The 15,063-nt window shown below is 43.2% G+C and overlaps 1 protein-coding gene across 1 annotated transcript; it reads left to right on the plus strand.

Moving 5' to 3' along the window:
- The first annotated feature begins 10,196 nt into the window (after positions 1 to 10,196).
- Positions 10,197 to 11,777, plus strand: CHRM5 (cholinergic receptor muscarinic 5). Its single transcript, XM_065403862.1, has one exon. The coding sequence runs from the start codon at positions 10,197 to 10,199 to the stop codon at positions 11,775 to 11,777; it is 1,581 nt and encodes a 526-aa protein (XP_065259934.1).
- Positions 11,778 to 15,063: the final 3,286 nt, after the last annotated feature.

Genomic DNA, 15,063 nt, shown 5'->3' on the forward strand with positions numbered 1-15,063 from the left:
ATGACATTACTGATAATATAGCAAGTGATTAAATGCTGCATGCTAATTGCTAGAAAATCAGATTTTACATGTTTCTCAGTATATGAAACAATTTTGTTCATAAAAGTGTACTTTATTATAGGTTTACTGAATTGCTGGTCTCTGTTTTCCTGTAATTTTATTTGCATTTCATCTCTCATCTGCATGGAAGTAGGCTAAGCAGACCAAAAAATCGGACTTTAATTTAATTTGACATAATCTTAATAGAGCTCACCTAGGTTTACCATAATTGCAGGCATAATACAACAGAGACTTCCATATTAGAGACTGAAATGCCAACAGCGAGAAGGGATTCAAATATCAAATAGCTTACCCTCAATAGTTTTCTAAGCAAGGGATTTATATTCTGACTTTGTGATGTATTTTTAAACTCTGTGTAAGAATACAGGTCTGAAATTATTTTTAAGGAACATCAAGTAGTTCAGGTTCAAGATCTACCACATTAAAATGGTTCTAATCTGAACAGGAAAGCTCTCCCAAAATGCCTGACCAGGACCAGGTTGGTTGGGATGGAGAGTATAGTCTTCTCTCCCCAGGGCTCCTCCATGGGCCCCAAGGAGCATCTAGAGTGACCTGGTAGGAGCAGAAGGGATTGGAGGAGGCAGATATTCCTAGTACTTCTGTGGATTCTAGCAAACTAAAAGCCAACAGGACAAGATCTTCCCTCCCCACAGGTCCCAGGGAGCTACAGGAGCTGGTTGAAGGATCGGGGATGGCCTGGTTCGAGGTCTTCAAAGTACCCAAAGGGGAACTGCCAGTTCCAAGCACATGGGCAGGGAAATTATGGGATAGCTCTGGGAGCACTGTTTGCGCTGTTGGTGCTATCACACAATCCATCTCAGTCCCACTGGCACTGACGTAACAGAACAACATAGAGGATACTGACAGTGGTTAGTCTTGCTGGAAGTAAGTCTAATCCAAACTACAGTTGGCGCACACATACACCATTGGGAGTACTTTTGTGAGCAAATATAAGGTATGTTAGGAGAGCACACCACGGTTAACATTGAATTTCTCTACTGAAGACAAAGCCTTAGGCCACAGCTACGCTACAGTGGCACCGTAGTGGAGACGCTTCCTCCATTGATGGAAGGAGTTTCTCCATCCATGTAGTTAATTCACCTCTCTAAAAGGTGGTAGCTAGGTTGATGGAAGAATCATTCCATCGACCTAGCTGTGTCTGCACCTGGGGTTCAGTCAACTTAACTATGGCACTCAAAGCGTGAAATTTTTCACAGCCCTGAGTGACATAGCAAAGTTGATCTAATTTTTAAGTGTAGAGCATGCCTTATTGTTAAACACTCTCTTAAAGAGCCTGGGGAAGAAAATGAGGATTACTGGGCTCTTAAAGACACTGTTCACTATATTCTCGGCCATGGATAAGGGTGATGTCATCATGCACTTGATACAAAGTATAACTATCAATAAAATAGTGAAAGTATTGTCAAATGCACAAAGTAAACAAACTGAGAAAATAGAGAACTAAAAAACTCTCTCTGTTCTCTTAGTTATAGTAAACCTTCGGGGGCTACTTCCAAAAATATCAGGTTAAAAAATTCGTACAGAAATGTGATTTTAGGTTGACTGTTTCCCTTTAAAGTTAGAAAAACTGTCTGTAAATAATCAACAATACTGGAATATATACAAAAATATCCACATACAAAAAGAAATAATACAAAGGTTGAAACTGTTATTTAAAGGCCACACACCTCCCACACACAAATAGCTTCAACTAACTGAATTAAATAAATTTTGCAAGTGCTTTCCCCTGTAGACAAGCCCTATCATGGGGCAGTTATCTTTGTTATATTCTCTGCAGTAGATGTCAAAACGCTTTAGGACTTTACTTCCTATTTCATCTTGTCTGTAGTCTTGCAGGATCCAGCACAAAATAAGCCAAAGCTATTGGTTTTCTCAATTATTGCAGGTGCTGCACAGTGCTTTTATTCCACCTGCATTTGTATGCCCCAGGGTTGAAAACAAAACTTAATATTCAAAATAGAGAGTCCAGTCATTTTTATGTATGTATCACCATGGAAGTTTATATTGTATACAAATTAAATTATTAGTGAATACATTTTAAGTAATGGCACCAACCAAGAATTTCGTTTTATACTTTAAGGCCCTGATTCTGCACAAGGATCCATTTGTGCATTACATTGCAGGACTGGGGTTAAGGCCATATACCAGCATAAGCATATACTAGCATAAGCAATGGTGGGAGCCCTAACACAGCTGATACACCAGCTGACACCAACATTTTAAATCATCACATCATCTAAGGGCTCAGAGTGTAATCTACACCTGGCTCCCCATGGTACCAGAATACTAGTGTAGTCAGGCATGCATCCCACCAAGTGGGCATTCACCCATGAAAGCTTATGCTCCAATACATGTTAGTCTTAAAGGTGCCACAGGACTCTCTGTTGCTTAGTGTAGTCAGGGGCTCACTCACAATTTAACTGGGAGATTAACCAGACAGCATGATGAAGAACCACAGTATAAGAACCAGAAATACTGAACCATTGATCCCAAAATTACAGCACAACGTCATAAGCAGAATTTACGTCAAAGGGGTGACGTGTGATATGCCGGGGAGGGCACAATGTCCTCTCAGCTTCTGCAGCTAATCACTGGTGCCAGTAGTTGGTGCCTCCCTCCTCCCACTCTGCCAAACAAACGTGTTCTTGAAAGCGGCACTTTTCAGCGTCACGCTAGACATGGATTCACGCCACGAAATCCAAATCTGCATTTCAAGCGGTGCACAGTGTGTCCCCTCCCCGGAGTCTCACAAAACACGCTCGGGGGAGTCCAACCCCGGGCTCAGCTCGCGACCACCTCCGGGGTAATTTTCAGACCCAGCACTGCAGGGGAGAGGGGGGCGCTACGCCTCCCCTCCTGCAGGGCGCCCCTCGCAGCCCAGCCTGCAGCTGGGGGCCCAGCGGCGTCTAGTCAGCGAGGAGGGCGCGTCCTGGGAAGGGAGCAGCAAGCAGGGCCGAGCGGGGCCGTTGCCTGCTGTGGTAGCTGCAGCAGCCCGTTCCCGGGGCGGACTAGGGAGGGCGCGTGCCGCGGTATCTGCTCCCTCTTACCCGCCTGTGGTAGCGAGCAGGGAGGGGAGACGCTGCCCCCCTGCCCCGAGGGTCTCGCCTGCCTCGGCCCCCGCCTCCTCCGTGCCCATGAACACCGCCTCTTCCGCGGCCCCCGCCTCCCCGGCTGGGTCCGTCCCCGCCGCCTTCCGCTGTTCTGTCCCCGCCGCCGGGCCTCCTCCTGCCCTGCCTGCAGCCTCCCCGCCGGGGCCGGCCGCCGCCTCCACCGCGCTCTGCCTGCATGGCCCGGCACCTCCTCTCCTTCCCGCCGCGTGTGCAGCCGAGAGCCGGCCTGGCCCGTGCAGCACCGGTCCCCGCCTCCGGAAACCGCCACTGGGCAGGCCCGAAAGAGAGGGCACCTGGTCCGCTCCCACCGGGACAGCACACCGCTCCGGCCCCTCAAATCCTTCCCAACCGCAGCAATCCCTGCCCAACACCGAATAGCACAAGAGTTCCTCACAACCACGGTGACCCCCGCACAACACAATCACGCCAAGTCCACCACCACCCGAGCCCGTCGCAACCAGTGACATCCCCCAAAATATAACCACCCTGAGCCCAACACTGCACAACAAAACCACCCCAAACCCCTCACAAACACAGTGACTCCTGCACAACACATCCATACCAAGCCCATCGCAACCACAGTGACCCCTACACAACATAATCACAGGGGCCCCACACAGCACAACACAACCATGGTGGCCACTAACTCAGCACAACACTGAGACCCTTACAACTAAGCATACCAAATCCCATAACAACTAAACCATGCAACAACACAACCACAACTCACCAAGTTCCCTGCACACACACTCCACAATGGCTACACACCACACCAAACCCCACCATTGGCTCATTCTTGCACACACACAACCCGTAACACTGAACCTCCACACACAACGGAAACACAATGAGCCCTCTATGCACCTCCAACAGGCTAGTGAGCACCTTCACTACACACAATATCCTGACGTAACATATTGAGACCCGTATCAGCATTAATTTCCACAACACAACCATGGCCCACATATCACAACCACATTAATGCTTGCACACCACAAACAACCATAGTGAGCTGCCACAAGTACACTAAACCCACTGTGACAGAATGGACCTCTGTATTCACACCCTACACACTATTGTAATGTATAAAATATGCCTTGTAAGGTATCATTTGCTGGTCAGTAATATCATGGTGAAGTGTATGTAGCAATATTATATGTAAAGTTATGAACATATGCTGAAATCATGACTGAAGTGTGTTTACCGGACAAGTCTGTGGAGTGGATAAATCTGTTTTTCAAAGAAAGGACAAGTTGACACCTCTAGCCAGGGGACATCAAAACTGATGGGCCGTCACCTATCAAGTAGCCATTCTTTGACAAGGAAGAGTGGAAGGAACAAACAGATCTGCATCTTAGCATGAAACTTCTCCCCCATTAGATGCCATGCCTCCTTGCTCTCAGCTGGAAAGAACTTTATCTAGGGGTCACTCTCCGGAAAATGCATTTCAAAGGGTGACTGAATTATAAAAGTGAGGGGCAAAACAGCCCATTGTATCTCTCCCTGTCCATCTCTCTCTTTTCACCTAAAAGACAAAAGAAACAGCTGTTGGATTTTGGGAGTCTATCCTGGCCTGAGATTTTGGTCAGGAATGTTACTGGAAACGTGTTAAGGAATTTCACCTTGAATCAAATCTAGTCTGTTAAGTTTAGAAAGGGTTTCATTTTTATTTTTCTTGTGGTGTTTCTAACCTTAATGCCTCATTACTTGTACTCAAAAACTATCTATAGTTAACTAAAGTTCTTTTATTCTTTAATTAAAATAATCTGGTATTGTGAATTGTTCGGTTAACTTCATTTAAGGTAGCAGACTGTTGTGTGTTGATCCCCTTACAGGGCAACAGACCTAATATATTTGGACTGTCCAGGAGATGGCTAGACAGTGCAGAACACACCTTTTTAGGGGAAAATCCAGGACTGAGAGTGTGTTGGAGGTCACCCTGCAAGTAATAACCAAGGCTGCCAAAGTGTGGCAGGTGTTTGCTGACATGCTGCTGGGGTCAGGGCAGGGCCGGCTCCAGCATTTCTGCCGCCCCAAGCAAAAAAAAAAAAAAAAAAAAGCCACGATCGCAATCGCGACCGGCGGCGACAATTAGGAAAAAAAAAAAAGCCGCGATCGGCGGCGGCAGTTCGGCGGCAGGTCCTTCGCTCCTAGAGGGAGTGAGGGACCTGCCGCCCCCGAATTGCCACACATGCCGCCCCTCTCCCTTGGCCGCACTAAGCACCTGCTTGTTAAGCTGGTGCCTGGAGCCGGCCCTGGGTCAGGGTTGCTGGACCAGGGCCTTGGCTGTACACAGACACTCAGGGTGTGACCTGCATGCTGTTTGAATGTTTGTGAGAAGCCCAGGTTGGGAGTAACAGCAGCAAAGCCTTTTGAGGCACCCCAACTTACAGGGCAAGGGTGACACAGCCCCCTCACTGGTCTGGTTTGCATTCCAGAATCAGGGGTGCTGGAACTGGGGGTGTGGCAGCACCCCTTGGCTTAAAGTAGTAGTAACAACCAAACACATGGTTTCCACTTTCAGCACCCCTACTATAAAAATTGTTCCAGGATCTCTGCCCAGGTATTTGAAAGCAGCTATCAATTCCCCCCCTCATTCTTCTCTTCTGCAGACTAAACAATCCCAGTTCCCTCAGCCTCTCCTCATAAGTCGTGCTCCAGCCGCCTAATCATTTTTGTTGCCCTCCGCTGGACTCTTTCCAATTTTTCCACATCCTTCTTGTAGTGTGGGGCCCAAAACTGGACACAGTACTCCAGATGAGGCCTCACCAATGCAGAATAGAGGGGAATTATCACGTCCCTCTATCTGCTGGCAATGCCCCTACTTATACAGCCGGCTGTGGCTAGGAGCCCCAGGGCCTTTAAATCACCCCGGAGCTACCAGCTGCAGAGGCGGCTGGGAGCCCCGGGGCTCAGGGGTGAATTAAAGGGCCCGGGGCTCCGGCCACCGCGGAGCTCCAGGCCCTTTAAATCACCGCGGGAGCCCTGCTGCTGCTACCCCGGGGCGGCAGGGCTCGGGCTAGGGCTGGGGTAGCGGTGGCAAGGCTCCGGTGGTGATTTAAAGGGTCTGGGGCTCCCCGCAGCAGCTGGAGCCCTGGGCCCTTTAAATCACAGCCAGAGAAGCCGCTCCAGTCCGGCACGGCATACCTGCTCTTGCTGGTATGCCGGACCGTACCGGCTTACTTTCACCTCTGCTTATAGTCCATTCATCCAGCCCATACTTCTTTAACTTGCCAGCAAGAATACTGTGGGAGACCATATCAAAGGCTTTGCTAAAGTCAAGGAATAACACGTCCACTGCTTTCCCCTCATCCACGGAGCCAGTTATCTTGTCATAGAAGGCAATTAGGTTAGTCAGGCATGACTTGCCCTTGGTGAATCTATGCTGATTGTTCCTGATCACTTTCCTCTCCTCTAAGTGCTTCAAAATTGATTCCTTGAGGACCTACTCCATGCCACATTAGACAAAACAACCACACTAAACTCCTACATATATCAGATATCCCACCTTGTAAAGCTTGTGATCCAGGCACCCAAGAGTCCCCCGGGCTTAGTAGGAATATCTGTGTGATGCAGTGCCACCATAATAGCTTTCCACCTCAGAAGGAGCTTAGCTATAGTGATTAAGCTATTCTTGGCTGCTGGTCACTTGGGGCCATGGCATAAGCAGCCAAGTGTAAGCACCAGTCTACACACAGAAATTGCACCAACTTCACTAAAATTATTTCTAAATCAATGGACATCCTTACATTGGCTTTTTACTGAATTAAAAACTCATTTAAAAGTTTACACAAGGAGGTTGCACTGACCTAACTAAATAAATCTAGAAACCAGTTTTGTTAAATAGATGCAATGTCTTTGTGTAAATGTGGCCTAAGTTAAAGCAGGACTGGAGCTGCTGTATTTTACTTCAGGGACCAGGTAGGTCCCCAGATGTTTCTTCCACCAAAACTGAGAAACAGGCCCCTGATATCTAACTCATCCCAAGCCACCTGCCATATGCACCAAATGTATCTTTTTCCCACTCTAATGTTTGTGCTGCCTTCTGTTAAACTTTATAATCATTCCTTAAAACACACTTCTTTTATGAAGCATAATCTTTTTGGGGAAACTTTGTTTAACACCTGACCTTGCTTTTTATTATTTGCTTAGTTTGATGAGAACCCTGCAGGAGGGAGAGTGTTATCAATTGTACATGATACTAAACAGAGTATGTACCAAAAGAGTCTGATTCACCAATATAATTCTGCAGGTCCAATGAAGAAACCACGTAATTCTGATGCTTGTTTACCTGGAGGAGAGAAGGAGTCAGGGGGCAAAATGGCTTGAGCCACTAATTTTGTTCCTGGAGGAGAGGAGGTGGCTGCTACAGAATATCTCCTTCAGCCTTCTCCTACCCAGACCAGAATCAGTGGTCCTCTATTCCGACTACCCTCCAACCTATAAACTCCCTTTCACCATCCCTTCCTCCCAGTAGATAGATAGATATAAGCATATTACCAATATGCTTGCTTTGGGAATTACACCTCTACCTCGATATAACGCTTTCCTCGGGAGCCAAAAAATCTTACCGTGTTATAGGTGAAACCGCGTTATATCGAACTTGCTTTGATCCGCCGGAGTGCGCAGCCCCCCCCCCCCCGAGTGCTGCTTTACTGCGTTATATCCAAATTCGTGTTATATCGGGTCGCGTTATATTGGGGTAGAGGTGTACTTCTATCTGATATTTTCTGTCTGAAATGTTTTTGCTGTCTTTTAAAACATAAACTTCTCAGAGGGGTTGTCTTCTATATTTTGTACCATGTTAAGCATACCGTAGATCCTCAATCAGTAATAAATAATTAGTAATATTATCCTGTGTGTGTATACCCTAAAAGCTTAACTGCTGTTTGTCTTATTCCAGAAATTATATGGTCATATTTCATCTAATAGGACAAATAAAATGTGATACCTTCATAAGTGATTGAATGATCTACCAAAGAGCAGAGATTTTTGAAAGCTCCAAATTATGGCATTTATCCACTGGTGCAAGTAAACAGCAGTGTGGAACTGTACAATTTGGGGAGATAGAATCCCTCTTTGAGAGGTCCAGTGTACAGCGGTACTACACTGACAGTGCCAGACTTAACATTTTATGGAGTGAGGTTGGGGCTGTGGACACACCTTTTCCCTCTATACCACCCCACTTTGCAGCATTATGTGCCCTCAGGGATGCACAAAAGGAGCAGCCCCAGTGCTTGTTGAGCACAGACACTACAATTATGAATGGCCATTGTGTAGACTGTGCAAGGTGAGAAGGTTCCTTGTAGTTCAAAACCAGAACAATTTTACTAGTGTCCTAAATACAAGCAACCAAATTCATCCCTGGAATAACACCATTAACTACAATGAGCATTATTTCATGAATTAATATTACGCAAGGAGTTTTATTTCAAAAGTATAAAATAGATTTTAAAAGATAGTGGGCACAACATTTTTATTTGCCCCCTCCTCAAAATACACTTTAACACCACCCCAGGATATAGATGGGCAGTATTGGTGCTAAATTGCTCAAAGTAATACAAATATTAAGGGCATTTCAATATTACAACATACTGTTATTTCATGGAACCTATGTATGCAACACTTGTGTCCCACTTTGAAAGTGTGTATTTCAGCTGAGAATTATGCTGTTGAATATAAAACACATGGCGATGTGTAATAGTTTGCTGTATATTTTTGCAGTGTGCCCCAAACCTACTAGTACAAGTTATTTATTTGTTATGATTAAATCCACCTGTATAAAGTCTGAGTATTTGAACTATATGCAGATGGAGTGCAGAGTGGCTGGGGACCCACAAGCCAGTGCCATGGTGCAAGGCTGCTGTGTAGCCCTTCCCTGCAGCCACTATTCCAGACCATAGTATTCTGTACTATTTCTCCCATATTTGGCTTGAGTTGCTAGTCTTTTAAATAGAGGGAAGGAGGAGGCAGGGAGTGAAGTATCTTGAACCACTAATTGTTTACTTAGAGCAGAGAAGTTGCTACTACAGAGCAACTCCTCTTTCAGTCTTCCCTTACCCAGACCAGAACCAGTTGTCCTCCTGACTCCCCTCCAACCTAACCATCTCCTTTCTATGTGCAGTCTAACCCTCTTCCCACCTCTACCAAAATCTTTGACTGCTCTCCTCTCTCTCACCAAATCCCTCAACCACACAACCTCTCTTCTATCTAGCTCTTTAATCTAAGCCCTGGCACCCCCAAACCTCTTTAACACCAATACTCCCCTTGTGTGTCCCCAAGCATGTCTAACTGCATCTTCCCCTCCTGCCTCCTCCAGATGCTCTCAACTCACCAACCCCACTCTTACCCTCAGTTCTCCTGATGGTTCCCCAAACACTGGCTTCTTCACAGAATCTTCCTAATTTGTTTTTGAAATGTTGGCAATTATGACGCATAGTGCACTACATTCAAAAAGGAACACTATGAATCCCTGTCTCATTGTATTGTGAATCTTTAAATGTCTGTGCATCGAAGAACATGTCCTGTACCCTACTAAAATATTCAGCAGATAAGGGGTGACAAGACTGAATACTTTATGAAACTGTAGTTATTTTGGCTGCACTTAGCATTGTTTCAGAATGCTACCAAAGCAAAGTTCCCTAAAATGCATGTTTAATTTATGAGTAGAATGGTGGAAACAGCAATCAAAATGCAAAGAAAGCATGAAAATAATCTGATTATAATGTTTTATTTGCAGCAAAAACAGTCATTTGAAACAATTTGTGTTATTTAAAACATTAAAATAACATTTTTACTGTTTCTAACATTCTATATAAATATACAATGGCTTAAAATGTTGATATTTTGTGCTAAATAAGTCTATTGAAAGTCCAGTGCTGTTTAATGAGCTGCATTCTCTCTCTCCCCTTTATTCTTTACAGGTGTCTTCAAAAAATATTATCGAGTACAGAAAACATTCTGCAATGACATTAATATCCTGATGATAATACACTAAGAAGAAGAATGGAAGTAAATTCAACCATTGTAAACAGTAGTTCTGTTAACCATAAACAATTAGAAGGGCATAGCCTTTGGGAAGTCATTGCAATTGCCAGTGTCACCGCGATTGTAAGCCTAATAACCATAGTGGGAAACATTCTTGTAATGATATCATTCAAAGTCAACAGTCAACTCAAAACTGTTAACAATTATTACTTGCTCAGCCTTGCTTGTGCAGACCTCATCATTGGAATATTTTCTATGAATCTTTACACATCTTATATACTAATAGGCCGTTGGTCTCTTGGAAGTCTGGCATGTGATCTGTGGCTAGCATTGGACTATGTAGCTAGCAATGCCTCAGTAATGAACTTGCTAGTTATCAGTTTTGATCGATACTTTTCCATCACAAGACCTCTAACCTACAGGGCTAAGCGCACACCCAAAAGGGCCGGCATTATGATTGGTCTAGCTTGGTTAATTTCCTTTATTTTGTGGGCACCACCAATCTTATGCTGGCAGTATTTTGTGGGGGAACGAACTGTTCCATCTGAAGAATGCCAGATACAATTTTTGTATGAACCCATTATCACCTTCGGTACTGCAATTGCTGCTTTCTACATCCCAGTGTCAGTGATGACTATTTTATATTGCCGCATTTATAAAGAGACTGAGAAACGTACCAAGGACCTTGCTGAACTTCAAGGCTCTGAGTCTGTGGCAGAGCTTGAGATGATAAAACCCCAGAAAGCTCTTCTGAAGTCCTGTTTTAGTTGCAAGCAACAAAATTTAGCCAAAAGGGAGAGGTGTCAGGCTTCATGGTCTTCATCCAGTCGAAGCACTTCAGCCACTGCAAAAGTACCTCAAACACCAAATACTTGTAATGATTGGTCTAAGGCAGACCAGCTAACCACCTGCAGCAGCTACGCATCCTCAGAAGAAGAGGACAAACCTGCCACTGATTCAGTTTTTCAAGTAACTTACAAGAGTCCAGCCAAAGATAAGAAAGAAGAGTTTAATGAGGAGGAGAATAAGGAAGTTTTTATCAAAGACCAGCCTATGGAAAATGATTTTGAGACCCAGAAATACTTTCTATCTCCAGCCAAAAGCCAAGCGCAAAAAAGTCCAAAATGTGTGGCCTATAAATTCCACTTGGTGGTTAAGGCTGATGGCACCCAGGAAACCAACAATGGTTGCCGAAAAGTAAAAATAACTACTTGTTCTGCTGCTTTATCAAAGGACCCTTCCATCAAAGGCATGGATCCAAATTTAAGTAACCAAATCACTAAAAGGAAAAGAATGGTCCTTATAAAGGAGCGCAAAGCAGCCCAGACTTTAAGTGCCATTCTTCTAGCTTTTATCATCACTTGGACTCCCTACAATATAATGGTTTTGGTCTCCACATTTTGCGCAGACTGCATTCCTCTAACTCTGTGGCATCTTGGATATTGGCTGTGCTATGTGAATAGCACTGTTAACCCTATCTGTTATGCTCTCTGTAACAAAACTTTCAGAAAAACTTTTAAGATGCTACTCTTCTGTCAATGGAAAAAGAAAAAAGTGGAAGAGAAGTTGTACTGGCAGGGTAATACCAAACTGCTATAATTGTAATAGACAATGAGAGGAAAACATAAAAAGTATGTAGTGACATTGTCCACGCATCGTAAATTGGCTGCAGTTCTTTCTTTTCAAAGTTGTTGCTTTACATGTCTGGGGACAAAAAATCCTGCACAGAAAAGCCAAATTTTGCATAATGAGAATCTTGTGCATGGGTTCAAGAGGAAAGCAGCAGCTGCTATGATTGTGTATGGGTGTCTGCAGTCACTCAATGGAGCTGCATTACTGTCAACATCCTAGGGGCCTGTGGTGTTCCCTTTCAGCCAGAGAATAAGTAGAGTGAATCACAGACCCCTGGAAATTAGAGATGGATAGACCTGTTAGGTCATCCAGTCCATCTCCCTACAGTTGCAAGACTGTTTTCTAGTGTTTTGTCTATTCTAGTTTTATATATCCCTAGCAATGGACCTTGCACTACTTCCCTTGTGACACTATTCCATAGCCTGATGAAATGGCACAAGGACCTTTAAAGGTGAAAACAGCAGTGCCCAAAATAAAGCGTTGGGGGATCCTTTGGATCCCAAATGGGCAAATCAGTTGAGGGCAAGTGTAATGCTAAGAAAATGTTCTATTGTAGGATAACTTTTCTGAGTGAAGGGAGGGCTAATAGTTGGTGTAATACACAATGTCGTTTGTATATTAAGAACCCAATGCCCACACCAAGGCTGTCATACAAGTAGTATCACCTGGAAACAAGTAGTTAGCAGAAATTTCTGAATTTGTATTTCTTCATATACCAGAAGGTGGTTTTTTTTAAGTCACTATACCAGTACAAAGTGATGGTGCAAAACAGAATCTCTTCTTTAACTCCACTACTCCCCACCAGAAAATCTACCTTTAGTTTAATGATATACAGAACACAGAAAAAATATAAACTGATATCATGCAGTCATCAATATATCATGAAGTTATTAAAAATACTGAGAAAATTGGTATTGCTGGGAGATGAAAACAGGATTTTTTGTGACTCACCTCTGATTGTTTCTATATTAATCTTAATATTATTTAGCACTTATGCAGCACTTTTGATCTTCAAAGAACTTTACAAATATTGCCTAACTAATTTGTTTGGAATTATATGTTCTCTTTGGCCAGATCTTCTGGGCCGGTAGAACTGCTGGGCTGGGGGAAAGGTGACTGTTAACCATCTTTGTGGCTCCTGGATTCTGGGGCCAGCATGTGCAGGCCCTGAGCCCAGGTGCAAGTTAGTGCAGGCCCCCAGGGGCTGTTCCAGAAACTGAGGTTTGCTGGGGCCTAAGGATCCCCCAGTAATGCCTCTCCTGAAAGGAGGGATGGGGTGTTCGAGATGGTATTGTGGTTCTGGGCTGCATGGAGGATTCTGTTTGGCAGGAGTCCTCATATAGATGGATTCACTGTCATTACAGCCACTTGCAGCACAAAGCTGCTGAAGTGGTGTAATGATCTGGCTCACTACAGTGTAATAAAATCAAGTATCAAAAAACTCAGGAGGAAACAAAGGAAATGGCAACAGAAATCAGAGGGTATAAGAAAAGACTGAGAATAAACAAGTGTTTATAAAAAGATGACAAAATAAAGGTCCTGTAAGGAATTACAAATACTGCACTAGAGATGAGCCCAAGTCACAGGGTTCAGATCCAGATCTAGCTAGCCTTTATCAAACTTCAGGGGTATTTGGATCTAGAGTTTTGATTTGGGCCCATCTCCATATTTCATCTCACAATATACTTAATATGATAATACAGTGTGACATGAAATACTTGCACAGTGCAGAGATAATGCAGCAGATTTCATGCTAGTTATCCTGAATTTGTCATTGTTTTCAGTAAAGTTTGTTTTTAGTGTAGTTGGCATATAATTTAGTTAATGGTAATTATCATGAAAGACATGTTTTTTTCCATAACTATCCAATTAATTCATGTAAATGACCACTGTGTAAGTAATTTTTTAAATATTCCTAATTTTCAGAGGGAAAATATATGTCAATGAAAGGCTAGCAATATGTGAAAAAATGTATTTTGAATTCAACATGATTGATTTTGAAGTACATTGTATTGTCCCAGTTATTTCTGGTACTTTAGCATATGATTATTAAAGAGAAGTATGGGTTTTTATAAAGACCCTTTTGTTGATTTACCTCTGTCACCATCCAGAGCTTTTTCTGTGTATAGTGAGTGGCTATTATAGTGGGTTCATCTTATTTTGCATTGGATCAAACACATAAGTAGTGTGTTTGATTCAACACAATATTAATGTGCACAACTGTGTTTTTTACAAAACTATAGTAAAGGCAAAATGTATAAGGCTGTACGAGTTCTTGCTAGCTGCAATGTTGTTGCTAAAGTAAAGCATTGGCTTCTACTTCTGAAGTTAAATGGGATATTTTTTGTTGTCCCTTTTTGGCTTCTGTTAAACAAGAGTGTTTTGTAAATGTTTATGGACTCTGTGCTGAATAGATGTATAAGGTAGATTATACAGTGATGGATGCAACTATGTCAGTTCAATGTAATTGTGAAATATGTGCTCAAACTATGCTGCTAGCATCTGAGACATTACACTACCAAACCGCGAGGTACATTGTAAATACCTGGAATTATATAAAAGAAATATAGGATGTTTATGCTTTCCTGTTATGTAGTATGGTAACATGAACCTCAACAAAACATAATTTAGTAGTTAAGTATACCTTGTTTTCAAGTTCTGTAAAGCTCCCTTTTAAACTTAATGTAGACTAAAAAGCTTACATTATCTGGATTCCTGTTCTTTTAATGATTTTTTACACCAGGGGTTCTCAAACTGGGGGGGGTCGTGACCCCTCAAGGGGTCGCGAGATTATTACATGGGGCATCGTGAGCTGTTAGCCTCCACGCCAAACCCTGCTTCACCTCCATTATTTATAATAGTGCTAAATATAAAAAAAGTGTTTTTAATTTATAAGGGAGGGGGTCGCATTCAGAGGCTTGCTGTGCGAAAGGGGTCATCAGTACAAAAGTTTGAGAACCACTGCTTTACACAAACATTAATTTTAATAATTGGTTATGAACTAGGGACCTTGTAAAGAGGTCTTTTTTGGTTAAACTTCTATATCTCTAAGTAAGAGTTCCCCAGTCCAATCGCACATGAATATTTTTGAGGATCTAATTCTTACTCAAAATAAATGTCATAATTTCCTCTCTCTTTCCATATACTCTCAATCCCTTTCCCCTAAAAAGTATCAAATAAAGTAGTCATGACTCTTCTGTAAATTTAATTCTGTTTGAAGATGCAGACTTGAAAGATGTTCAGAATTCTAGCA

Source organism: Emys orbicularis, chromosome 4 (assembly GCF_028017835.1).
Source record: "Emys orbicularis isolate rEmyOrb1 chromosome 4, rEmyOrb1.hap1, whole genome shotgun sequence".
Taxonomy (NCBI): Eukaryota; Metazoa; Chordata; order Testudines; family Emydidae; genus Emys; species Emys orbicularis.

Coding starts and splice junctions, on each gene's coding strand:
- CHRM5 (XM_065403862.1), top strand. CDS start 10,197: ATGGAAGTAAATTCAACCATTGTAAACAGTAGTTCTGTTAACCATAAA.